Here is a 27782-nt window from a genome sequence, read left to right as displayed (position 1 = left end):
GGATGCTGCAGTGAAGACAAAAGGGAAGGAATTCTACACTATGCAATTCCCAAACCCCGTCTGCAGCTTGGTAAAGTTCCAAAGGAAAATGGACCTAGTTACTCTATAGGAGTAATACTAATAAAAATTAAAATGTATACATTTCTATTTTTATTAGTATTGCTCCTATAGAGTAACTAGGTGCATTTTCCGTTGGAACTTTACCAAGCTGCAGACGGGGGTTGTGAATTGCATAGTGTAGAATTCCTTCCCTTTTGTCTTCACTGCAGCATCCATCTGGCTTGCATATTGTAGAAGCCCTGGAGGTGTCACCAGGGAAATGGACCAATAAGTTTTCAATTTAAAAATCTTTTAGTAATATTTTTAATATTTTTCAATATTATTTTTGTTGCTATTAGGATTGAAAACTTTACCTTTTTGGCAATTTATTTCACTATAAAGGAGAAATAGAATCGACAACTGAAGCAATAGGTCTATTAATACACAGAAAATTACAGAAAAGATACAGATTATTGGCTGCATTCTCTCAAGAGTTATATATAAAATTCTAAGACTGAGAATATGAGATACAATTACGAAGATGAACTTCTATGAGGAAATCAAAAAAGCAAAAAAGCAGGAACCGTCCCACTACAATCTGATAATGGGAGATTTTAACGGCAAACTGGGAAAGGAAAAGGACGAACAAGAAGTGGTAATCGAAGATTTTGGAATCGCAGTAAGAAATAAAAGGGACGAAATGCTGATCAACCTTTTGTTGCAACACTACCTTGATACAATGAAAACTTTTTTAAATTTGCCTAAGTTTGTTAATTACACCATAGTAACTTTTGGTATGGAAGCCTAGATTCAAAAACAAGCAGATGTAATATGATGAGAATGTCATTCAATATTATATAGAAACAATTTTAACAAGCAAAATTGGAGCAAAAAAAGCAGCACAAGCCTTTTTATTTTAAAGTTACAAATATAAATCACATATCACTATTAATATATTATTTTTCAGGCTCTCTTCTTATTGCAAGTGTAGTGAGTATGTCTGCTGTAACATATGACCGTCTAACTGCCATAGTATTGCCTAGAGAAACTAGGATAACTAAAAAGGGAGCTAAAACACTTATAGCACTTATGTGGATATTTGGTCTTTTGTTATCCTTACCGATGGTTTTTAACAGAGCATATAAGGTAAACAAAATATATATTTCATTTCTAGTTTTTAATATTTACAAATAGCACTGAAATAGATCCCCTTGTTTACATCCCTTTGGGAATTATTGATAGCAAACTATTGTACAAAACTGGGACGAAAAGTTATAGATAGTTATATATTTTTTGCTTTCAAGAGCCTTTAGCCCAGTAAATGAACGGGAAATTCGGCGATACCGTGTAATTTGCAGGGGCAACTCCGAATTGCATGAAAATTTGGATTTAGGTTCTACTTACCCTCCACTTCAAAGTTGAAATTGTGCCGTTGGTTGCTTTTACTTGGGGGGTGACAGTCACCCCTTCTCGGGGGTGAAAAAACATACGTGCAAGATAAGACCGGAAATGGATAGATTGACTGATTTTAAACAACTTTTGTTCTATAGAGTTTTTTACGTAGGTCAATACTTTTCGAGTTATTTGCCACTGAAAATGTTAATTTTTCGACAAAAAAACTACGTTTTCAGACGGTTTTTCGCAAATAACCCAAAAAGTAAATATTTTATTGAAAAAAATATCCTTAGCAAAAGTGTAGCTTATAAACAACCCAAAATAAGGTGTATCAGTAGAGTCTATCAATTAAACAAAAACAAAGTTGGAGCTCATGAAAAATACGTTCTTATTCGTCTAATTCCAAATCGAATATTTCAAGGTGAAATCACCGAAAAATTAAGCATTTTTCGGAAAAAACCCATTTAAACTTTTTTTAAAGTGTTTATAAAAAGCTTTGTTTTAATTGTTAACAAAAGTTTTAGCATTAAAACTAAGTGAGTTACGCTCAAAATAAAGTTGGCCCTCTTTTTTTTTGTAAAAAATTAATCGCTACCGATTTACAAACAATTTAACTTACCTATCTATTTTTTATATGATCTGCCAGTCTCACCGGTTTAAAGTATTTATTTTTGAAAGGGTTATAATTGAGAAAGCTTGAATGGGTCACTAATCACTAGTGTATGCAAATTTTGAACAGCCATATCTTAACCAATTTTTGTCTTACGGAGAAACAAAATGAAACTAGCATATTTATAATAGCAAAACCTACATTTTTTTACTCTTTAAGATTTTTCTTATCACTAATACTTTTTAAGTTATTCTGAAAAAATGAAATTGTTAACATTTTAGAAATTTTTTTTACAATAAAACCAAATGTTTTTAAAAATAAGCACTTCAAACCAATCAAACTTACAGATCATATAAACAATACACATATAGTTAAAATAGATGGTAAAGCCAAACTATTAATTTCATTTAGGGTGCTAAGTAGAGGGAGGTTTTCACGATTGTTTTTACCAAAAAAAAGGGGCCAACTTTTTTTTCAGTGTAATTCGTTTACACAAAGTTGGAGCTCATGAAAAATACGTTCTTATTCGTCTAATTCCAAATCGAATATTTCAAGGTGAAATCACCGAAAAATTAAGCATTTTTCGGAAAAAACCCATTTAAACTTTTTTTAAAGTGTTTATAAAAAGCTTTGTTTTAATTGTTAACAAAAGTTTTAGCATTAAAACTAAGTGAGTTACGCTCAAAATAAAGTTGGCCCTCTTTTTTTTTGTAAAAAATTAATCGCTACCGATTTACAAACAATTTAACTTACCTATCTATTTTTTATATGATCTGCCAGTCTCACCGGTTTAAAGTATTTATTTTTGAAAGGGTTATAATTGAGAAAGCTTGAATGGGTCACTAATCACTAGTGTATGCAAATTTTGAACAGCCATATCTTAACCAATTTTTGTCTTACGGAGAAACAAAATGAAACTAGCATATTTATAATAGCAAAACCTACATTTTTTTACTCTTTAAGATTTTTCTTATCACTAATACTTTTTAAGTTATTCTGAAAAAATGAAATTGTTAACATTTTAGAAATTTTTTTTACAATAAAACCAAATGTTTTTAAAAATAAGCACTTCAAACCAATCAAACTTACAGATCATATAAACAATACACATATAGTTAAAATAGATGGTAAAGCCAAACTATTAATTTCATTTAGGGTGCTAAGTAGAGGGAGGTTTTCACGATTGTTTTTACCAAAAAAAAGGGGCCAACTTTTTTTTCAGTGTAATTCGTTTATTTTTGATGCTGTAAACTTTTGTAAAAAACAAATAATAAGCTTTTTTTCGATACTTTAAAAATATTATAAGGTTTTTCCGAAAAACGCTTCTTTCTTCGGTGATTTCGCGTTGAATTATTCGATTTGGAATTAGACGAATAATAACGTATTTTTCATGAGCTACAACTTTGTTCCTGCTCAACCTGTAGACTTTACTGGTACACCATTTTTTTCGTTTTTTTATAGGCTACACTTTTGCTAAAAATACTTTTTTCTATAAAATATTTGATTTTTGAGTTATTTGGGAAAAACTGTCTGAAAACGTAGTTTTTTTTGTCGAAAAATCAACATTTTAAATCGCGAATAACTCGAAAAGTATTGACTTACGTAAAAAACTTTATTGAACAAAAGGTGCTTAAAATAACTCAATTTATTTTAAACTTATTTTAAACCCGCGTTTTTCACCCCCCGAGAAGGGGTAAATGTCCCCCTTCAAGTAAAAGCAACCAACGGCACAAATTCAACTTTAAAGTGGAGGGTAAGTATAACCTAAATCCAAATTTTCATGCAATTCGGAGTTGCCCCTGGAAATTACACTCCAAAACGGTCATTTATTGGGCTACTTGTACCAAGACCGTTGTAATATTCAGACATAAAAATTGTGCTACCATATATTATCAAATCGAGTATAGTAAATGTATGAAATATTTCTAGGAACGTAAGTGGTTAAACTTCCTAGAGAAATATTGTACTGAGAATCTAATAGTTAGTAACATGTATTGGTACGTAATAGTAGCAATACTAGTTTGGTTACCGATGACGATTCAGTTGATTTGCTACATTTCCATTTTTATAAAGGTGAGTACCCTTAAAAATGTGTTTTAAACGTTCAAGTAAAATCAGCTGGTCCAGTAAAGACAGTTTAGCATAAAATTGTTTATAAATTTCGTTAGCGGGCTTTCAAAATTCCTTAAAAGGTATGAAAGGAAGTATCCATTGTTCTCAAATGTGGTCTAGAGTTAACGAAGTATTCAACTCAAAGATGAACCACAATCATTTTATTAAAATTTTGGACGCGTTTCAGTCCAACACAAGCTATCATCAGCATTGTCTCTCCATGTTGTTTTTTACTTAATAATTTGGTAATGTATTTGTAGGTCAGTTTTATTTTCCTGTAATTGCTGATGATGGCTTGTGTTAGGCCGAAACGCGGCCAATATTTTAACCTTTAAATATTTTAATAAAATTATTGTGGGTCATCTTTGAGTTAAGTACTTCGTTTCCTTAAAAGGGTCCAACTTTTTTAGACCCCAAATAGTTTTATAAAGGCATTCCACAATTTTTTATAAACATTCAACTCCTGTTTGTCAAAACGGCATTACATCATATCTTCGCTGTTATTGGTCCGATTGTTACGTTTGAGGCGTTATATGAAAGGGGAGGGGATCTCGAGGCTAACAGAGAAAAGTCCAACCACAATGGTATTGTCAAAAGGGCACTATATCATATCTTCGTTGTTATTGATGTGATTTTGAAGTACGAGACGTTAAATGAAAGGGGAGTGGATATCCAATACGTAGAGATAGAAAACAAACACAATAGCATTGTCAAAAGGACACGATATCGTATCTTCATTGTTATTTGCATGAATTTTAACGTTCGAGACATTAAATGAAAGAGGGGATAGCGAATATGTTGAGATAAAAGTTGAGATATTTTAATGAAAGAGACGTCGAATGAAAGGGGATTAGTAGGAAAAAATCAAACATGACAAAATTGCCAAAACAGCACTATATCGTATCTTCGTTGCTCTATCAAATACAAACGGGAGAGAAGGTATTGCTCCAGATAAAAATATAAATAAACTCTAACAAGAAGTAAAGCCAATTCTATGTAATAGGTATAATTTACTAAAATCTTAAAAATATAAATATAAGGTTTATCATTGAATTTTAATTTTTTATAAAAACACTTTTGAATCTTTTATTATTTTTTTAAGTTTGTATTATGATTTCTACTTTATCAATATTATAAATAAATACAAAAAACCTGCTTTTTGTGACCTCATTTCATAGAAAATCCCTGAGATTAAGTGGTTAAAAAAAAACTACATACTACAGGTAAATTGGGTTAAAATATCTTAAAATTATCTGAGGAATCTCCCGTCTTTACTTGTCAGGAGAATTTTTCTGTATATTGTACATACTTAAACTTATTTGTATGCATTTTCAGCTAGACAAATATGAAAAAATCACTGTAAAAACACTCAACAAGCAGCACACGAACTACAAGAAAAAAGCAGCCATAACCATGTTCATTGTAACTGTTGTCTTCATGATATGCAGACTGCCATTTACCGCTTATATAATTTTTCGACATCAACTCTTCAAGGAACAAAAACTAACATCTTCTTCCAGCGATATCAAGTTTCAAGTAAGTTGAAAGATCTACTTATTGACCTAAACGCAGTTTTTTTAAATGAAACGCAAAATACCTCGCGAGATTGTTATGGTATTGATACAAGTATGCTATTAGGGGGAGGGGCAGTGAATAAAAATAAGATAGCTATAGTTGTTCCATTATATCTTTACACAAAGTCATGATTCATTTGCAAACAAGTTAAATAAAAGAATGAGTGTGTACTTTATACCCACGTAAGAAGTTATACTTATACTCTGGGCTAATTAGCAAAATACAAGGAAAAGTTATTTACCAGCAATTTTATTGCTGGGATCGAATCTTATGATTGTATATATTAATAATATAGGTATGCAAAGTCCGCAGATAGTGTGCTGCTTTTTTTTATAAACAAAATGGCGCCCGAAAATCGTGTTTTTTCAATTTTTGCTCTATAACTCCAAAGATTTTAACTTTACACCAAAAACACCCAAATCAAAATTCACCGTAATTATATTCTACATAGAAACTTTTCCCGATTTACTTCGACGAAAATTTTCTTCCAACAAAATCTTTAATTTTCAACTAAAATTTTAGATAAGTAATTGTTTATCAATAATTAATTAACTTGGTAATATAAAAGCTCTTTTGTATAGATTATAATTCCAGAAGCTGATAGAAATTGAATGAGCAGTTTAGCAACAATTGAATTGTTAATTAAAAATTTACGGTCGCTATAATAACCACAATAATTATGATACAAAAGAATAACTAAGTTTTTGGTATAAAATGACACTGTAGCTATCTAATGTACTTTACAGAATTGAAATTAGACTATTTAAGAGGCCTCAGGAATATTTTTAAATTATAAACAATTTTTTGGCTCATAAACAAATAGAATATCTTGGGAAATATTAAATTAAATTAAATCATGAAAAAGGTATTGGAAAAAATCGGTAGGACGCTTCTTTCAAAAGAAAAAACGTTTAATTGTGATGAATGGTTCCTGAGATACGACCGGTCAAAGTTGACCGGCATTTACGGCCAAGATATAAAAAATAGGATCATAATTTTTGAATCATCACCTTTTTATTTTTGTCCTAAAATATAGAAAAATTTAAAATTATAATAAAAACTATCGATATTACGAGTGAAAATTGCCAAAAATAGCAAAATTCCAATCAAAAATTAGATTGGACAAAATGTAATCTCAAAGTTCAAAATCAGTATACGTTAAAAAAATGCATTTTCTCGGCTTCCCATGGAGCAATTTTCTTCATTCTTTTTTTGTTCCCAAGAAACTCGAGTAGAGCCATCTAACTAAGGCATTATTAAATGTCAAACTTGCTTTTGTTTTGTTATAATAGCTTCATTTATTTATAAGAAAAGAAAACTATATTTTTTTTCCAGTTGTAGACTTTTTTTAGATACGCTTACTACAAAATACCTTTTAACGTTAAAAACACAAATATTCTCATTTGAAAACTGTATAATTATTTAAACAAATTAAAAATGTTTCTTATAATAAATAAATTTATTTATTATAAAAAAACAAAAGCAACTTTGACATTTAATAATGCGTTAGTCAGATGGCTCTACTCGAGTTACTTGGGAACAAAAAAATAATGAAGAAAATTGCTCCACGGGAAGCCGAGAAAATGCATTTTTTTAACGTATACCGATTTTAAACTTTGAGATTACATTTTCTCCAACCTAATTTTTGATTGCAATTTTGCTATTTTTGGCAATTTTCACTCGTAATATCGATAGTTTTTATTATAATAATATAAGTTATGAGTATTTTAAATATATGAAAATTGGTGTGGAGAAAGAGAACAAAAATAAAAAGGGGATGGTTCGAAAATTATGATTCTTTTGTTTATATCTTTGCCGTAAATGCCGGTCAACTTTGACAGGTCGTATCTCAGGAACCACTCATCACAATTGAACGTTTTTCTTTTAAAAGAAGCGTCCTACCGCTTTTCTCCAATACCGTTTTCATGATTTAATTTATTTTAATATTTCCCGAGATATTCTATTTGTTTATAAGCCAAAACATTGTTTATAATTTTAAAATATTCCTGAGGCCGCTTAAACAGTCCAATTTCAATTCTGTAAAGAACATTAGATAGGTATACTGTCTTTTTATAGCAAAAACTTATAGGTCTGGATCCCGCGTATGGAAAAAAAGTTGATTAATAGCAAGCTGAAAATTTGTTAATAGCTTAAGGGTGTCTAGTCGGATAAACTTTGATATATGGGAACACTGTAACAGGGGCAGTTTTAATTGTGGAACAGGTTAAAAATTTGGAACGGTCAGAACACGAAAATGGCACATTTATTTTGTCCGACAGAACAGACATAAACTCTCCGAACAGAGGTTAAACTCTCATGCAAAAACCAGACTGCTATTTATCACCTGTCATAATTCCTGTCATTTGACATATTCTACAAGTTCCACTCATTAAAACGCCAATTTGGTGATAAATAGCAGTCTGATTTTTGCATGAGAGTTTAATCTCTGTTCGGAGAGTTTAAGTCTGTTCTGTCGGACAAAATACATGTGCCGTTTTCGTGGTCTGACCGTTCCAAATTTTTAACCTGTTCCACAGTTAAAACTTCCCTTGTTCCAGTGTTCCCATATACTAATGTTTGTCCGACTAGACACCCTTAAGCTAATAACACATGGTGGACGTATTTTATAAAGTTATATTGTATATTTATATTTAACTATGTTATATACAATATATAGATAGTATCAAAGTTGCTTTCCTACGAAGGTAATTAAATTCATTTACTAAGGCTGAAAATCAGTACACACATTCTAAATTAAATATAAATAAAAGTTATTATAGTCGGTCAGCTGTATGAAGGGACAGAGCCGGACGGTCGGCCCCAGTGAATGTACAGGATTATTCACTATATTTTGACCCCCCTGTAAACTGCTTTATTTATAGAATTAGATAAAAATATAAAATACAAAAGATATTCGATTTTTAAATTATGATTTTTTGACATATATTATCGTACTAGTGACGTCATCCATTTGGGCGTGATGACGTAATCGACTATTTGTTTAAATGGGAATAGGGGTCGGGTGCTAGCTCATTTGAAAGGCTATTCAATTCCCTATTCAGTAATATAAACATTAACATGATTAATTATACAGGGTGTCCAAAAATTTTTTTTAAATTAAATTAATTGTTTAATTAATAATTCAAAATTTTTTTGGACACCCTGTATAAATAATGATCTTAATGTTTATAGTAATGTATAGAGAATTGAATAACCTTTCAAATGAGCTAGCACACGACCCCTATTTTCATTAAAAAAAATAGTCGATTACGTCATTACGCCCAGATGGATGACGTCACTAGTACGATATATATGTCAAAAAATCATAATTAAAAAATTGAATAACTTTTGTATTTTACATTTTTTTCTAATTCTGTAAATAAAGCAGTCTACTAGGGGGTCAAAATATAGTGAATAACCCTGTACATTCATTGGCGCCGACCGACCGACTCTGTCCTATCATACAGCTGACCGACTATAATAACTTTTATTTATATTTAATTTAGAATGTGTGTACTGATTTTCAGCCTCAGTAAATGTATTTAATTACCTTCGTAGGAAAGCAACTTTAATACCCTCTCAGTAACCCCTGTTCTACGTTTCGCTTGACCGACCGCAGTATGTTTCTCTACACAATCCCAGTAATCAACTGTGAAAAATCTAGCTTTAGTAAATTCAAAGAGATTTTTCAGCGCTGCCTCTCCGTCTATATTGTTTATCCTTGTTTAACTTATTGTGGTTCCTATGGACAAACGGTTTAATTTTGCGATACTAGTTTCTGTGATTAAAAAAGAAACCTAGTATAACAAGTAATTCGTGAATAATTTTATGCATGTGCAAAGACAGAATGGAAGACCTATATGATGCTAACCAACATTCTGAAAAGACATGCTACATAAAGAAGAATAGGGCCAAGGCAAAAAATAAAGTACTTGTTTAAACACAATATTATTTTACAAAACTAATATACAAATAATATAGACAAATTTGAACATTCTGTACTGAAAGTAAAAAACCTATATAACTGCAAACGATTATCAATATGTTAAAATTAAAGCATGTACATTATCGTGTAAAATATAATACAAATATGTGATCCAATCATCTTCCTTATAAACAGGACTGATTACGCTATCTGAATTTTGTTGGGATTACACAATTTTGAAAATCCCCATTTTTTGTCTTGGTTTACAAACGGTCCATTGTGGACTATATGAACCAGCATATTAGGCACGTATCGCAGATGAGGCACTAGCTTTGGTGTTATTAGAAAATACTGTGACGAAGAATTGTTACAGGTGGTATCCACGACCAATTCGAAGATTCTTCTCTCGTTGCTTGCGTCCATACCTAAAAAGTAAATAAGTAAATACTGGATTGAGAACTTAGTTTGTTTCTTAGCAGATGTCGCTACGATATGCGTGACATTTCTTTCTTTGCAATCTGGGAAGGCACAGATCGAGGTACCTGGTTGAATTGGAGAGAAGAAGATACGGGACTACTGATGAGGGGAAAAATCCCCGAAACCGGTATAGACTCTTCCTGCACTCTCCGATTTAACTAGAGTATAATGTTGCTACATTTTCAGGTTGCGAAGAAATTGAAAATGTTTATACATTTTTAATTCATTTACTCTTTTGTGGAGTACTTGGAAACCTTCTCGTTGGAACTTTACCACGCTGAGCAGATGGGACGTGAATTATTTAAAATTCCCTCATCTTAATGTTCATCTTGGCACCCGTATGGCTTATAATTTTTGAAAGTCACGGAGGTAGTAACCAGAGAGTTTCCATCTGTTGCCAATCTAGTGGTATGAGAACAATATTTATTGTCGCTTTCTTTACTACTGGATTGAGAACTTAGTTTGTAAGGGCCGGTATTTCAATAACTAATTAAGCTTTTGCTTAGCTAAGCCTGTGTCAAAAGTTAAGGAAAAGCTTAAGCTGGGAGCCGTATTTCCATCATTTCCTAAACTAAACTGATGCTCAACTGTAAAGTTAATTGGTTTGGTACCTCTGAATACGTCAAAATGCCAGAACTGTTCTGAGGTAAAAACCACTACTGTTGACATTTAATTTTATTTTGTCATCTGTATCAATATCATTTACTTCACTTAATTTTGTGTACAGTCAGAAAAATGAAAGAATACCCATGCGTCATCGATGATATGCATATGAATCAAATCAAAAATTTCTAGTCAAAACAAAGTCTAAACTAAGTTAATACTGAAAATAAACGGATGTGACTACTACCCCACCGTACGATTTTTCGCTAAGTAAGAAAAAAATGTGTCAAAAAATGTTTGTGATGTTATTCTTTTTCTGATTATATAATATTTATTGGTGCTAAATGTTACTATTACTACCGTAACTAATTATTTGATATAGATTAATAATACAAAAATAATGAGTAAGCAAATATAGTATTATGAATTTCTCCATGTTAAAGTTGCCAGTGGACGTAAATAGTAACAAGAATTAAAAAATGTCGTTTATGTCAGCTGCATTAACTGATTAAAATAAAAGTAAACTTAATGGATTCAGATCATTATATATCCAGATCATTTTCCAGACATTATCTGCAAATAAATGTACATTCGTAAAAATACACTAATCTGTAATTTCATACACTATGATTGAAAGGTCAGAGTAATATGTACACGTTTGGCGAACTCATAGACAGAAGTTAACCATATTGACAGATGATTACTTACAAATTTTATTGACCTATTTTAATTAAATACTTACCAAACCAAAAATACAATATAATATCAAAATAGCTCTTAAAAGAACTGAATTTATTCAAGTAAATACGACTGATTATTAAAATTTATAAACTCTACCGAACCTAACCCAGTTTCACTGTCAAAGTGACAGAAATCGAATCAGTCAGATTATAGTTGACCAGCACGATTACTCGAATAGTAGTTTATACAATCATTATCTCTATTCATGTTGAATGTTTTTTTGAGAATGACATTAGAAGTACAGAAATAATCAAGTGTGCGTTTAAATTTTCTACTAAATTAATATAAATACGTTGAACAATTGTATCGCCGTCACACTCTGTCAATTATAAATATGTAACTGCGTATGTCTTGGATAACGTTTTTGCTTAGTAGACAACACTTAATAATCTATCTCTCTCGTTTGTTATTTATAGAAAAAGGCAGCAAATCCAAGATATGTGCTCGATATGATCGTTCATGGGTATTCTTTCATTTTTCCGACTGTAAATGGTACACGTGTTGTTAGTTTATTGTCTATATTTTCTCTGCGTATATTTTTATTTTGCATAAGCAATAGATTCGTCTTTGTAATTTTGTTTATTGGATTTATTCCTTAAAATGTCAAATTGGAATATATGTTTATTTTTGTAAAATAAATATAGTCCAGGGCGCATCTGTTTTGAGATGGACGTTGAGAGGTGACTAAATTTTTTTTGCAGAAAATGCTTTAAAATAAATCAAATAATAATATTTGAGTTATCCTCCCTCTCAAAAAGGTCCGGAACATTGTTTAAATAATCAAAATGTCAAAAAATGAAGGAAAAATTCGATTTTTTTCTTCGTTTTTTGATTATAACTTTAAAAGTATTAATTTCCGAGAAAAGTTGCACTGACATAAAAGTTGCGTAATTAAATTTCATACAATACAGAATTAGTTAAAAATTTTAAAAATAGTCACCCTTGTTGCAAAATAGCAATAATTGCGAAAAAAACATACAAAAACAAGTATTCGCATTTTACGTTTTTCAACCATTTATGCTACACTTGGGACGTTCGTGTTTCACCCAGAAAAACTTTATGATACACTAAAACAATACTGTAAATTTTATTAAGATCAGTTTAATAGATTTTGCACAATAAATTTTGCAATCCAGCTTTCGCAAAAAAATTAATTTTTTCAAAATGTTACAGGATTGAAAATAAAGCAGATAGCAAGTTGACATTTTTTTTGCTTATAGAAGTGTACTGTACCTTTCATTTGCAATTTGCAAAATTAAAATCTATTAGTTACCACGGCGTCAGCAAATTTTTTAAATAAACATTAATTTTTGGTGCTACGCGCAGGACAGCGGTGTTCGATTGACACAAGTTAATTTCCACCAAAATTTCTTCCAATCTTTATCTAATATATTATTTTCTTACTCTATATTTTGTTGTATTTTAATATTTTAATTTCACAAAAATCAAACTAATTTGATTATTGTTTGTGAAATATTGTTTAAATAATTGCATATCTTTAAAAATAATAAACTTTTATTCTCTAAGTTAAAATATATCAACAATGAAAGTTTTTGCTAATAAAAGTGTTATTTTAAAGGATAGAGTATGTGTTTTTACTTTGCAATAAACAAATTTATTTATATCGAAATGTAATAAAAATTAAAATGAATCAATCATTATCAAAGGTCATTGGAATGCCCAATCAGAGCAAACTATCCTCTCTCCTGCGTGTAGCACCAATAATTAATGTTTATTTAAAAAAATTCCTGACGTCCTGGTAGTTAATCGATTTTAATTTTGCAAAATTGCAAATGAAAGGTACAGTAGACTTCTATACGCAAAAAAAATTTCAACTTGCTATCTGCTTCATTTTCAGTCCTGTAACATTTTGAAAAAATGAATTTTTTTTGCGAAAGCTGGATTTCAAAATTTATTTTGCAAAATATATTGAACCGTTCTTAATGAAATTTACAGTATTGTTTTACTGTATCATAAAGTTTTTCTGGGTGAAATATGAAGGTCCTAAGTGTAGCATAAATGGTTGAAAAACGTAAAATGCGAATACTTCTTTTTGTATGAATTTTTCGCAATTATTGCTATTTTGCAACAAGAGTGACTATTTCTTAAATTTTTGGCCAATTCAATATTGTTGGAAATTTAATTACGCAACTTTTATGTCAGTACAGCTTTTCTCGGAAATGAATACGTTTAAAGTTATAATCAAAAAACGAAGAAAAACATCGAATTTTTCCTTCATTTTTTGACATTTTGATTATTTAACCAATGTTCCGGACCTTTTTGAGAGGGAGGATAACTCAAATATTATTATTTGATTTATTTTCAAGCAATTTCTGCAAAAAAATCGGAGTCACCTCTCAACGTCCAAATGTACTAATATTTTTACAGATGCGCCCTGGTCTAATATGCCTACCAAGCATTGTAGAAATAAATAATTTTCATATGCCTACACCTTCCAAAAGTAGTAAGAATTCTAATAATCGTTATTACTACGATTAATAAATTAATAGATTAATAAATTATTATTTAATAATCTAATAATAACGTTGTTACTCATAAGTTGCTTTTCAAAATAACTCTCTAATTAATAATCTGTAGAAATAACCTCAAAAAACAGAAAACAAATTTTAAGCAAAGGCTTAAACCAACTCCCGCGCGAGCTTAAAATTATTTGGTTTAAGCCTAGGCTTAAGCCTCAAATTGAAGTGGATATACACTGTATATTATACAGGCATCTAAGCTTAAGCAAAGGCTTAAAGTGGGCTTTGGCTTAAGTGAGGTTGGAAATACCGGCCCTAAATAAATAAGTGTTTGTAAGGATTCCATGTTTATAAAGGTTCGGACAAACGGAGTGTCACTATTTCGCAGGAATGTTTGGCGTTATTCAGACGCAATATGAACGAGTTTTTGCGCCGTTTCGTAACCGAGATCGAAACGTGGATCTACTATAACACATCGGAGACCAAACAGCAATCAAAACAGTGGGTTTCTCAGGGTGAATCAGTGCCAAAGAAGGCAAAGTTTAAAACGGTTTGTCAGCCAATAAAGTAATGACAACCGTTTTTTGGGATGCACGCGGTATAATCCACATTAACCACATTCAAAGGGGGAAAACAATCAATGGCGAATATTATACCAACTTATTGGGTAGATTCAATGAGGAATTGAAGAAAAACGACCGCATTTGGTCAAGAAAAAAAATTTTTTTCCACCAGGACAATGCAAGGCAGTGGCGGCTCGTATAACTTTAGGAAGGTAGTGCCAGAATCCGGGCAGCTGCCTAAATTTTTTGTGGCGGTTTTACGATATGGTCAAAAAGGATATAAAATATAAATAGAGTATCACGATAAGCTGAATTTAATTGGGTTTTTATATTTAACTTACCAAGCATTGAAAAGCTAAAAACGTTATTCATGTGCACTTTAGATTTTTCATGGGATTTCAATTTCTCCCATATATGTACAAGATCATCGGTGCCTTTGTTTGACCAAGTCTCGTCACCTCCAAACAAAACGCATACAAAACAGAAGAGTTTATTAGTTTGTTCGCAACCACACAACCAGCTATTTTTATCATAAATAATTTTATTAAAATTACGACAGCGAAGTTTTTGTCCATTTCCACTTTGTTTTTCAATTTTTAAATCGGGTAAAGGCCGACCGAGTTCTTTAATTTGTAGCTTTTTTTTCTAACGAAAAACCACCAAAAGATTTTTTTAATATACTAATTTGATTCATAGTCAATAAATAAATTAAACGTAGAAAATAATCAAAATATTATTTTTATACCTACGACACCCACGATCACAACGCACTAACTAATAATTACAAATAAAAAAATATAGTATAAACACAAATATACAATACAGTAGTAGACAATAAACACAATAGCGTCAAGCGAACGCGTAAAGAAACTAGAAATATGTAGATCTAAAACATTGTATCTTAAGATCCACTAACTTCCTTTTCGAGATTTCGAGCCTGGCACGGAGACTCCAATTTAAACGTATGTTAAAAGTGCAATACCGCTCTCTCTCTGTCACTTACACAGGATGCTCATACAATCTTTCTCTTTTCTCACGAGCCACTATGCCGTTCGGCACTGGGATTTTTATGATTTTCATCCTTTATCCGGTCAGCTGTGGGTGGCCAGAGTCGGTAGATTTGCATTGCGCTACACAGTTGCCAGATTTGATATAATTTATAAAAATAAAGAGAAATATTCACAAAAAAAATAAACAGGCATTAAAATGTTTTTAAGATAAAAAATATGTTTCTGCATAGTTAGCAAGGTAGTGCCATGGCTCTATGGCACTACCTCACGGGCCGCCACTGATGCAAGGGTGCACACATCTGCAGTTTCCAATGCAAAAATCTATGAATTAGGTTACGAACTGCTCCCTCATCCGCCCCATTCTCCAGATTTAGCCCCGAGTGACTATTTCTTGTTCCGAGACTTGAAGAAATGACTCGGCGGAAAGAGATTTGAATCCAACGAGAAAATTATCTCACAAACAAATGCCTCTTTTGATGACCTCGACAAATCATGTGTTTCGGAAGGGATAAAAAATTGATGAAACGTTGGACCAAGTGCATGGAACACAAAGGAGACTATGTTGAAAAATAAAATACCTACTTATTGACCGGCCCTCGTATTCAATCTTACTTTTCTGAATATTTTTTGTTCTAACGTGCGTTTTTCTAAAGAAAATTATAGTAGATAATACATAGATTGTCAACGTTTTAGAGCAACAGTAAAGGCCTAGACGGGTAAGATGATGAGAACTGCCCCCAACTCGATTCGAATTACATATAGGTCACCGTTTAGCAGATATAGTGAAACTAACTTTCTGAAATTTTTAGCCCTCTAGGTGGTCATGTGACCCACCTAGAGCCTAATTGAATCGTTTATTTCAGAAAGGGGTCAAGTGACAAATCTTGACAAAATGAGTGCAAAAAATTAATTTTTTTTCTTAAACAATTTAGCAAGATACATTTTTAAAAAATACAACACTTTTGACAAATACTCCAGGTTGTTAGGTAGAATTTTTATTTTATATAAAGTGATTGTTTGTTGAATGTAAACAGTGTGTAAACTTGATTTTCTCAAAAGTAGATACTTGTGACTTGACCCCTTTCTGAAATAAACGATTCAATTAGGGTTTTTATGTTTTTATTTTTTATCTCAGCCGCATCAAGAACTAGCGAAAAACTTTAAATAAAAAAGTTGTAAGCTTTAAAAACTTCTGTCCGATTTTTTTTTAATTTTTGGCGGGAAATTTTAGTACTATTTTAAAATTTTAAATGAGTATAAAAAAATAACTAAGACATTCGTTTTCACGAAAAAAATATATAACGTGTATTTTTGCATAATGTTTCACCCTGAATTTTTTCAAATTTTTAAAATTGGTGAAACGCACCTTTAAAAATAAAAAACCGCATTTCTTTGGTTTTTGAAGTTATACTTCTTTACGATCGAGAGTGAAATTTTATAATCCCGGGCGCATGCGCACACAGACAGTATGTAGTTCCTTGCAAATCTTTCAAGATACGTATGTATCAGTACTGTCAGTGCAAATAAGTCATTAAAAGGATATATTAGTGTTTTTAGTAAATGTATTATTTATTATAATTTTTGTGTCTTTGGATTTGTCTTCCTAGGAAGTAAGATGTACAGTAAATGTTTTTAAAATTTGTTATACTTCACTTGATATATTTGTCACCGTGATGTGTAATTATATCCGAGACGTCACTTACAAGGGGCTTGATAGCTTGGTTGGTAGAGTATTGGACCAGAGATCGAGAGGTCCCGGGTTCAAATCCCGGACGATTCATATTCTTTTTTTTATATTTGGTATCGTTTTAATAAAAAAATTTTAAAAGTGGTAGGTAAGAAAGTTAGTTTAATATTTAAATAAAATACAAATAACCTGTTAAGTATATTTATTTTGTTGAAATTATAATATAATAGAAGTATAACTTCTTACGTGCGTACAAAGTATACACACATTCTTTTTTTTTTTTCGTTTTTTGATACAATTTTATACATATTTTTTAAAAAAGGTAACACCGTCACTAGAATAGGTAAAAAACTAAAAAATAATTGGGGTTTGCTTAATAAAAATTTTTTGTAATGCCATCCATTTTCAAGATACAGGGCGTTGAAAAAAACAAAATTTTACACATTTTTTACGATTTTGCCGAAACTACTGGCAACATTGTAATAAAATTTGGCGAGTTTTAAGAGGTAGTTGTTGTGCATTTTTTGACAGACAATTAAGAATTTTATATTTATCATTGACGCGCATAGGGGTAATGGTCTGAACTTTTTAAAGAAAAAAGATAGTACGCCACTGACATATTTCACATTAACGATCGTTTTTGAATTCCTCGTTCAATTTGTGACAAAAAATCTATCTTCCTATTTTTTCATACGACGCGCCATTTTTATTCAAAAAATAAAACATCTTAACCCTTACAAAGTATTCGAACTTCTAGTAGTTTCTACATCTACAGAAACTCGTACATCCATTATAAAAACTAATTCGAATACTTTGGAAGCGTGAAGATATTTTATTTTTTGCAGCAAAACGGAGCGCCGTATGAAAAAGTTAGTTTTTTTTATCGCAAATTGAACGAGAAATTAAAAAATGAGTTAATTTGAAATATGTCAGTGGCGTACTACCTTTTTTTCTTTGAAAAGTTCAGACCATTACTCCTATGCGCGCCAATGATGAATATCAAATCCTTAATTGTATGTTAAAACATGCACAATAACTACCTCTTAAAACCCGCCAAGTTTTATTACAATGTTGCCAGTAGTTTTGAGAAAATCGCAAAAAATGTGTAAAATCTTGTTTTCTTCAACGCCCTTGAAAATCTTGAAAATGGATGGAGTTACAAAAAATTTTTATTAAGCAAACCCCAATTATTTTTCAGTTTTTTACCTACTACACTAGTGACGGTGTTACCTTTTTTGAAAAATATGTATAAAATTGTATCAAAAAACGAAACAATGCGATTTTTTAGTTTTAAAGGTGCGTTTCACCAATTTTAAAAATTTGAAAAAATTCAGGGTGAAACATTATGCAAAAATACACGTTATATATTTTTTTCGTGAAAACGAATGTCTTAGTTATTTTTTTATACTCATTTAAAATTTTAAAATCGTTCTTTTTAAATAAGTCAAAAATGACTTATTTGAAAAGTCACATATAAGTATTTAAATTGTAAAAATTATTGTAAAAATGGATAAAAATATTCGAAAAATAATGATAATTCAGTTAGAAAACGAAGTCCCGCCATAAGAGTCCCATAGGAAATGTTTACCATACTTTCGTGAATTGTATGAGATATTTTCATAGGTCCGATAAACAACATCTAAAAGTAACTAAATTAGTAAGAAGAGAAACCCAAATTTGGAGACCAATGAACGAAAAATACTTTATTTATTTGATTCCTTTTTGTAATTTTAAAATTAATTAGTGTTTAATACCATCAAAATTTAACTCTCACGCACAAGTTGTACTTACCTACAACTTCAGTGAGAAACTGAGTTTATTTTGTTATGTACAATTTATTTGCTACGAATAAACTCCATCCACATTATTATTATTATTACATTCTAAAATTTAAATTTCCAGCCAAAAATTAAAAAAAAATTCGAACAGAACTTTTTAAAGCTTACAACTGTTTTATTTAAAGTTTTTCGCTAGTTCTCGATGCGGCTGAGATAAAAATCAAAACATAAAAGGCTCTAGGTGGGTCACATGACCACCTAGGGGGCTAAAAATTTCAGAAAGTGAGTTTCACTATATATGCTAAACGGTGACCTATATGGAATTCGAATCGTTTTGGGGGCAGTTTTCATCATCTTACTATTCTACTATTCTAAAAACTATTCTACAGAAGAATTGATATAATACCGAATGAAAAAAACTATTCTACAGAAGAGAAAACAGAAACATGGAAAAGACCTTACCTTGATTGATCTCATCAACACATCTAAAGGGCACAGGCGTGAGTTCTTGTAACGACAACATAAACGCAGCAGTAGCCACAGCCCTTTCTCCCCCACTCTGTATGTTGGAATTCAGCTCCTGCAAAGGTTCTCCATTGCGATATGTCACCTTGATACTAATGCCATACTGCGCATAGTCTTGATCGTCGTTATCACCAGTATAGACAGAAATTTCCCCGGCACAACCCATACGTTGAAAGGCCGAGGCAAACTTCAAATTAATATCACTCAGAAGTTGTTTCAAAGGTACAAGCCACTCCTGTTCGCATCTCTCCATTCTCGTCGTCATCTTATTTAAATCAGTATTGCTCCTTTCGATTTCTTTCTGTAAGTTATCTATTTCCTTAAGTCTATTCTCGTATTCTTCCATTTCGCCGTCGTCTGCGACGTTTAAGCAAGCTATCCGGTTATGAAACTGGTCACGCTGAACGTTCAGTCCTTCTATATCTGCCGCTAACGCTTCGTATTCCTCTCGAAATTCATCGAACCCATCGTCACCTGGAGTAAAACCTTTAGAGAGCGATTTGGCTTTCGACAACAAAGCTTTGGCCTCTTCCATAAATTCGCTATATCGTTCTTTTATTCTCTTCAACGTATCTTCTGCTTCTTGGCATTGGCGCCTCTTTTCGCTGACATCATTTTCTAAAAACTTGATTGCTTTACTAACCTAAAATCAGAAATGTTTTGTTATAATTTGCAGAAGGTTGTAATTAAAGTCCGGATTGTAAGCATGACAGAAAGGTCAAAATAAGGACTTATATAAGCAAAAAATGTCGCAAAAATAAGCAAAGTTTTTATGAAATAAGCAAGGTTCAAGAAAAAAAATAATGATATAAATGAATAAAGGACATTAACATTAATTACATTTATTTTTAATTATCGTATTATTAACAATAAACAAAAAATTACCAAAGTGTTAAGCTAAAATATAATAAAAAAAAAATTATAAAATAATTAACATATTAATATACAGTGATGAGCGCATTAATAACCGGCAAAATAACGCAAAAGTATGACAACTGTCACTGTGACAGTAGAATTTTATAAAATACTCCTGTCACAGATGTCTAAAGGTGGGAAACTATGTAATGTAAAGTTTATTTATACGTTTATAACGATAATTTCCACCTCCACTAGTTTCATCTCTTTTTGTTTCGCAATGTATTATGTTTTCCATCTTTTGCGTTATTTTGCCGGTTATTAGCACGTTCATCACTGTATTTTTTATTCATGGTCATCGGACAAAGGGCACACTCTTATTTAAGCCCTAGGCTTTACAACAGCCTTCCAAATATAATTAAGGAAAGTCCTTCGTTACATATTTTTAAGAAAAGATTAATAAAACATATTAAAAATCATCCACTTGAGTAAAAAAATATTACAGCGGTTAATTAAATTAAATTGAATTTTTTTTTAATTTGATGTAATATGGGTCCATAAGAAAGTATATTGTAAATAAGCAGATCTAGTTGAATGTTTAAATATATTACATGTTTTTATTTTTATGCAAAGTTTTAATTACAGTTTTTGTCCTATTGTTGTATAATATTGTATTGTATAATATTCCATAAAGTATATTGTACTTCCACATACAAGCAACTCCAGTGCTTGCACTGGTGTTACTTCTGTGGACATTTCTGTTTATTAGTTAAGACTTGTTGCTTAAAAATATTTTGTATTCATGAAAGCTAATAAACATTATTATTAGTATAAAAACAATTAACAATAATATTATGTTTTTCAAAATTTTCTTGTAAAAAGCTATGTCTTCTATCTGTATACATATATTTATACGTAGAAAAAGTTCTTTCAACATCTGCAGATGTGATTGGTGCGTATTTAAATTTAGACAAATGTGCCGGTAGTATTTTACAACAATATAATACATTTGGGCTATCTGCAGACAAATATTAGTTTATTACATGACAGGTATAACGATGGGTTTTCCCGTTTATCTCCTAAGCCTAAGGGATTAAAATTCTTATGGTTTATTGAATTATTAGAGTTTTATAGCTCTGTATACTTCATAGAATTTTGCTTAAGACAGAAAGTACCATGAAATTTCACTATAGTTTATCATAAGAAGTAAAATAAACAAAGATAAGCAACACAATATCTTTAAAATAAGCATTGTTACTAAAAATCCTAAGCAAAAAAAAGCAAAATGCTTATAATCCGGACTTTAGTTGTAACGCATGCGGAAAATAAATAGGCCAGAGCACTTCGGCCTCATTTCCCATGAAAAGAAAATGTAACGTCCATTATGTTCATTTTTGATATTTTCAAGGCTAACTTTACGTTAGATATGACATCTGACGCGAGACTTGTTGTAAAACGTGATGTAGAATGTGATATTTGACATTAAACGTTACATTTGACGTGAGATGTAACAACTTACGTGACTTTTACATGGTGGGAACAAAATTAGAAAATGTGTACCAATTCGCAAGCAAGAAAGAAACTGAGGATTTGCCTCAATTCAATTTTTAAGTTCAAAGCAACACAGTATTAGTCATCATCATCATCAACTAGCCTATATTTGTCCACTGCTGAACGTAGGCCTCCCGTAAAAATTTCCACCTATTTCTATCTTGAGCTTTTTGCACCCAATTTGTGGTGATGCGCTTAATATCATCCGTCCATCTAGTCGGTGGTCGTCCTCTGCTTCGATATGCCTCCTGCCTTGGTCGCCATTCCAGAATCTTTTTGGTCCATCTGTCATCCGTCAGTCTGGCAACATGTCCTGCCCAAGCCCATTTAGCCATGGCTATTCTTTCAATTGCCTCCGTGACTCCTGTTCTTCTTCTTATTTCTAGGTTTGGTACTTTATCTCTGATGGTAATACCTAACATTGATCTTTCCATAGCGCGTTGTGTAACTCTTATTTTATTTATTGTTCTTTTTGTCAAAGTTAGTGTTTCTGCACCATATGTAAGAACCGGCAAAACACACTGGTCAAAAACCTTTCTTTTTAAACAAACTGGAATATTAGACTTGAAAATGTTATTTAATCTACCGAAGGCAGCCCATGTGAGACCTATCCTTCTTTGTATTTCAGTTGTCTGGTTATCTCGGCCTAAGCGAATCTCATGCCCTAGATATTTGTAAGCTATTACTTGGTCAATGCTATGACTCTCAATCTGAATTTTATCGCTGACTACAAGGTTGGTCATAAATTTTGTCTTTGAGGTGTTAATTTTAAGACCAATTGTTTTTGACACTTTATAGAGCGTGTGCAGCATTTTTGTAGCTTTATCAACTCTATCAGATATTAAAACGATGTCATCGGCAAATCTTAGGTGGTTCAGATCCTCCCCGTTTATATTGATTCCCATATTATCCTCTCCTTCCATTTGCTTGAACATATATTCAAGAACAGCTGTAAACAATTTCGGGGAGATAGTATCACCCTGTCTAATTCCACGTTCTATTATCCACAGTATTAGTAGTATGATACAATAGGGAACTTGCACATAAAAATATTTTTGCATATAATTGTTAATTTATGTTTAAAAATGTTATATTCAAAATATTACGTCTTAAGAATGAATAGTGTACGTACAACAACTGATAATAGTTCCGCGCCCAAAATTTCCGTTTCAAACAATTTCAAAAGCGCGAGCTGGGGTCTGACGTCACCAACCACTGCGTTCTCGTTCGGTATAATATACTTTATCAAAATGGAAAACAACAAATCTGCGCAATATAAGTATTATATAGTGCCGGAATGCCAAAGCACAACTGTCAGAACATCCAACAAATAGTTTTTACTCTACCAGTAGAACCAAAACGTCGATTGAAGGCTAAAGGCACGCAGGCGAGATAAAAAGGATATTTCACAAAGTAGCAAAGGTCTTTATGTCTGTGAGGATCATTTCGATGTGAGTATTTATCTAATTATCTGATAAATAAGACTTTTTCTATTTCAAGAAAAAATATTAGGTAGTGGTCGTTTCATGAAATGTGCCTACTTAAACTTGTTTATTTGTTGCAGTTGGAACAAGACATGGATAACTATATAAATTCAAGATTATGGGTGGTCCCAAAATTATTAAGTGAGGTGTTGTCCCGCACATATTTGATTGTAAACCAGACAGAAAACGAACTTTTTCTCAGCCCTTGAGGGAAGCAACCATTAAAAGGGTTAAACGACAGCTTCTTGAAGATGCCGCTTCTGTTCTAGAGGACAATGATGAAAAGAGACAGTGTGATCCTAGTTTCACAAACTTAGTTCAACCAGGACCTGAATTAAACCAACCAGCTTTACCTCAAAAACTGAATAATGCATCCAAATCAGAAGTAAAATTGAAGACCCTGATGCAAGAAGGGGATAAGTAACAATATGTAAATTTTACAGGAGAAGCAAAAAAAGTTTTATTTTTTAATTTAAAATTTATGTTGTTCATGAAGTAGGGCCGAACTAATACAACAGGTATTCTACAGCCAAACAACAATGCTATTAAGGAAAAAAAATTTGGTGCAATAATAGGATAAGTTTAAGCCTTTTTTGTACTGTAGTTTACAGCAGGTGCAAAAAGGGGATAAGTTACATTAAAACCCATTTTCAGAAGAAATACTTTATTATTAAATGTGAAGTACTTATTAATAAAAATGAATATAAAATAAAGCAACGCAAATTTTAACAGAAAGTCTACTTGCTATTACCTACATTATTTCCTGCTTTTCGGTTTCTGAAAGTTTTTCTATGCATTTCTTACTACATTTGCAATAATCGCCTTGTTTCCTTTCTGGTACCACTTTTCTCGTTGTCGTAGATTTATAAACTTCACCTCTAGCTCTTTTTATTTTCTGCACATTTCTTTTCCAGCTCTTGGGATCTCTTGTTTTCTTTCGTCCATGTTTATTATTTGCAGCCTCTTTATCAGCGGACTCCTTCTCTTCATATAAATTATTTTCAGATGCACCAGAATCATTCGAAGGCAGAAACTCGCTGCCTGAACTTTGAAATGGTTCATCCTCACTATTTGAACTTATAATAATATCCTATGATCTAGTAATAATAAAAAAATCCTCGATATTTTACTAAACCGTACCTCTCGCACTAGCACTATGTTAACTCTAAAACAGTTTCTCGGTGACTACGTGACTTAGATCGCGTTCGTGGCTCGTGCAGATACCGGTACCTTACCCAATCGCGGCAAGCCACCGGTGCAATAGTGGGACAGAATAACACACACATAAAAATTAATTCAAAATTTGGTGCAAGAACGGGATAAGTTACACATTTCTTATACTGTTCTTGCACCAGACCATACCAGGGGATAAGTTGTTTTCTCTTATAATTTCAGTATCTATTACCTGTACATATCCTATACTTGCGCCAGGCAAGAACAGTTACTTTTCAACCTAAATAAGCACCTATCTCGATTTTGCAGAATTTGGTACTTATCCCCTTCTTGCAGCAGGGTCTTCAATTATTCAGTGTAAATTTCAAAGGAGTGTTGTAGTCGGGTTGTCTCTATTGAAAATACATAATAAGGATGCAGGAACTTCAACTATAAAGGCTTGCAAACATTATTTAAAGATACAAAGAGTGAATCAGGACGTTCTGTATTTGAAGATAATAGTGAATATAGTGGTAGTGATTACTATTGGTATGTGATGAAGTTACAATACATACCTAGATTGTATACGTTTCAATTATTGGAAAAATATTGTAAAACACAAACAATACATTTATTTTTAAATCTAAAAAAGAACAGGATACACATTTATGTCTCTTGGGAGATGATTTTGGCATAACCGAAAGAAACGCTTCGAGAATATTTGCAAAATCTGTTTCATTAATTAGTAAATATTTAAGATCTTGTATTTTTAATCCCCAAGTTGGTCCAGTTAAATTAAACTTACCCTAGCATTTCAATTAAAGACAATCAAAATGTACTATACAATCCTCAGAATAATCTAATCGCTTTCTTTTGAAAAAACCTCGTGAGTAATAACTTATAATTACCTAATTAATAATTAATTAATATTAATAACTTAATAACTTATGCGTTTTAAGTACTTAATTAAAAGTAACAATTTCTAAAGATTTATAAATTTCACTTTGAAACTAAATAAACTGATTGTAAAACTATGCAAGAATACAAATAATACCTGGCAATTTTAAATTAAATGCGATTAAAATGTTATATACAATTCCCGTAATACTCGAATCGCGTTTTTAACCGGGCTCGACTCGTAGCCCGGTTGTGGTCCGTGACGTCAGACCAATAGAAGGACGTTCAAGCGCCTTCTAATAAATTTGAATTTTATAGCATTTTCAAAACCTCCTAGTAATTGTATGGGTTAAGAATATTTGTTTTTTTTACATGCAAGCGTTTTAAGATCATGTTACCTTATGTTTTTTAATATTATTTTAATATTTAAAAATGGATGCAAGTTCCCTATTGATCCAAAAGATGGCATAACCCAGACATCCAAAGTGAAAGTTATCCTCCAACACCAAATTGTTAAAAATAGTGTAGCTTATGAATTTAAATTATTAGTTAAGCTGAATGGATGTTAATAACGGTATTAAAGTGGAATTTAAATTATAATAAATTAGATTCTATTGTAAATCTTTTACAACATTACTATGTATCTTATATTTTTTCCGTCTATAATTTGTTTACATTTAAATATTTTTCATTTCTTACTAAATTAAATTTTCGTTTTCTTTTTTAAACTGTCATCAATGACGTCATTAACTTTAATATGAATAACACATTTATTAACATAACAATAATAACACTCCTTTCTGTAACAGAGAGTTGCCTTTTAGACTTTTACAATAGAATCTAATTTATTATAATTTAAATTCCACTTTAATACAGTTATTAACATCCATTCAGCTTAACTAATAATTTAAATTCATAAACTACACTATTTTTAAATTTCATAACCAAAAATTGACTACCTGTCTTGCCATGTCACTTCTGTCTGATAAATAGATTGTCATCTCCTATACTCCTGTTGGTCTGTGTCCATTAAACTGGCAAGAACCACATGTTCTTATCGAGCAGTGAATAATGTTGCCCTTTGAGCACTAAATTTATCTTTTAACATCCACATCGAGTCGCTATTAACATCAGATTTTCAACATGTAAATTATATTTCTCGATGTCACCTATTTTATAAGGTTGCTAGTTTCATCTACTAAGCAGAACGTAAGTATTATCCACATTTTTCTTTAACTAGTCATAAATTTTAACCTTTTGCATTGATTCCAACGTGGAAATACTTCGTTCTAGACACTGAAGATGATTTGATCTAGATCGAAAACGTTTTACGAATCCTTTTGGATGACTTTTTAATAGTTTTTCAATAAACTTTTTATACCATTGTACAGTGTGTCCCAAATTGGTATGTTTTGCAGTGTATACCGAAAACTAGAGGAGATAGAAAAAAAGTAGTTAAGATGTCATGACTTCTTTTTTTGTTAAAGTAACGATTGCCCAATCAAATCATCAATAGCTCCTCACATTATCGAGATACTGGGCGATTATTGAAAAATGTCGAAAACGACAGGGTTACAGATTTTCTTTATTAAGAAAAATTTTAAAAAACTTTATAGGAACTTTTGATAGATATATTATGGACGGATTCAGTGGCGTACAAAAAACTTTTTTAGGGGATCTCGCTAAGGAAATATAAACCATACTTATGCTTTTTTAAATGGGACACCCTGTATATTTTGACATTTTTCGTTTACCTATTTAATTCTCTTTCATCTGCTATGACATATCATATATATCTATTTTCAGTTGTTGGAGCTACCGTGCAAATAAATTGTTTATAGTTGACGTCAGGTTAAAGGCACTTAAAAATAAAACACTCGGTAACGTATTTTAACATTTTAATATTAGGGTACCAATCCTTGACATTTTTATTTAGCAAAAATAAAATCAATCAACTTAAAAAATAGGAATAACGAATTTACAAACAACAAAAAACTACTTAACTACAAGAATTAATTATACAAAAATATGAAAATTATAATAAAAATGTTCAAAATACTCCCCGTTTTGTGTAATAATAATTTACACCTTTTTCTTACAGATCTTACACAATAGGGAACTTGCATAAATTTTTAAATTCGAAAAAAATGTTATAAATCACAACAGAACATAATTTAAAACATGCATCAAAGATAAAAAATTTTTGTATGTCTTTCGTTTCGCCCCCAAAGACGATTAAAAATTAAAATTAAAACAGGTGGCCTAAAACGCGTCGTGACGTCATTCGTTTGTACATTTACATTTTTCCAACAAAGTAAACATA

At 31.3% G+C, this 27782-nt stretch overlaps 2 protein-coding genes across 3 annotated transcripts in view; one reads left to right on the top strand and one right to left on the bottom strand.

Moving 5' to 3' along the window:
• Positions 1-27782, top strand: part of LOC114326293 (melatonin receptor type 1A) — an 84908-nt gene that overhangs the window by 29782 nt on the left and 27344 nt on the right. The window contains exons 4-6 of the mRNA XM_050646164.1: positions 1007-1185; positions 3974-4117; positions 5492-5692. Coding sequence (XP_050502121.1) covers positions 1007-1185; positions 3974-4117; positions 5492-5692 — 524 coding nt within the window. The remainder of the gene's footprint in view (positions 1-1006; positions 1186-3973; positions 4118-5491; positions 5693-27782) is intronic.
• Positions 9664-27782, bottom strand: part of LOC114326261 (structural maintenance of chromosomes protein 5) — a 40805-nt gene continuing 22686 nt past the window's right edge. For both annotated transcript variants that reach the window (XM_050646162.1, XM_050646163.1), the window contains exons 6-7: positions 19458-20163; positions 9664-10081 (exon numbers count right to left, since the gene is read on the bottom strand). In XM_050646162.1, the coding sequence (XP_050502119.1) occupies positions 9858-10081; positions 19458-20163 (930 nt within the window). In that variant the 3' untranslated portion in view covers positions 9664-9857. The remainder of the gene's footprint in view (positions 10082-19457; positions 20164-27782) is intronic.

Source organism: Diabrotica virgifera, chromosome 3 (genome assembly GCF_917563875.1).
Source record: "Diabrotica virgifera virgifera chromosome 3, PGI_DIABVI_V3a".
NCBI classification, from domain to species: domain Eukaryota; kingdom Metazoa; phylum Arthropoda; class Insecta; order Coleoptera; family Chrysomelidae; genus Diabrotica; species Diabrotica virgifera.
Note: the sequence above shows the minus strand (reverse complement) of the source record. Positions and strands in the feature narration are given on the sequence as shown.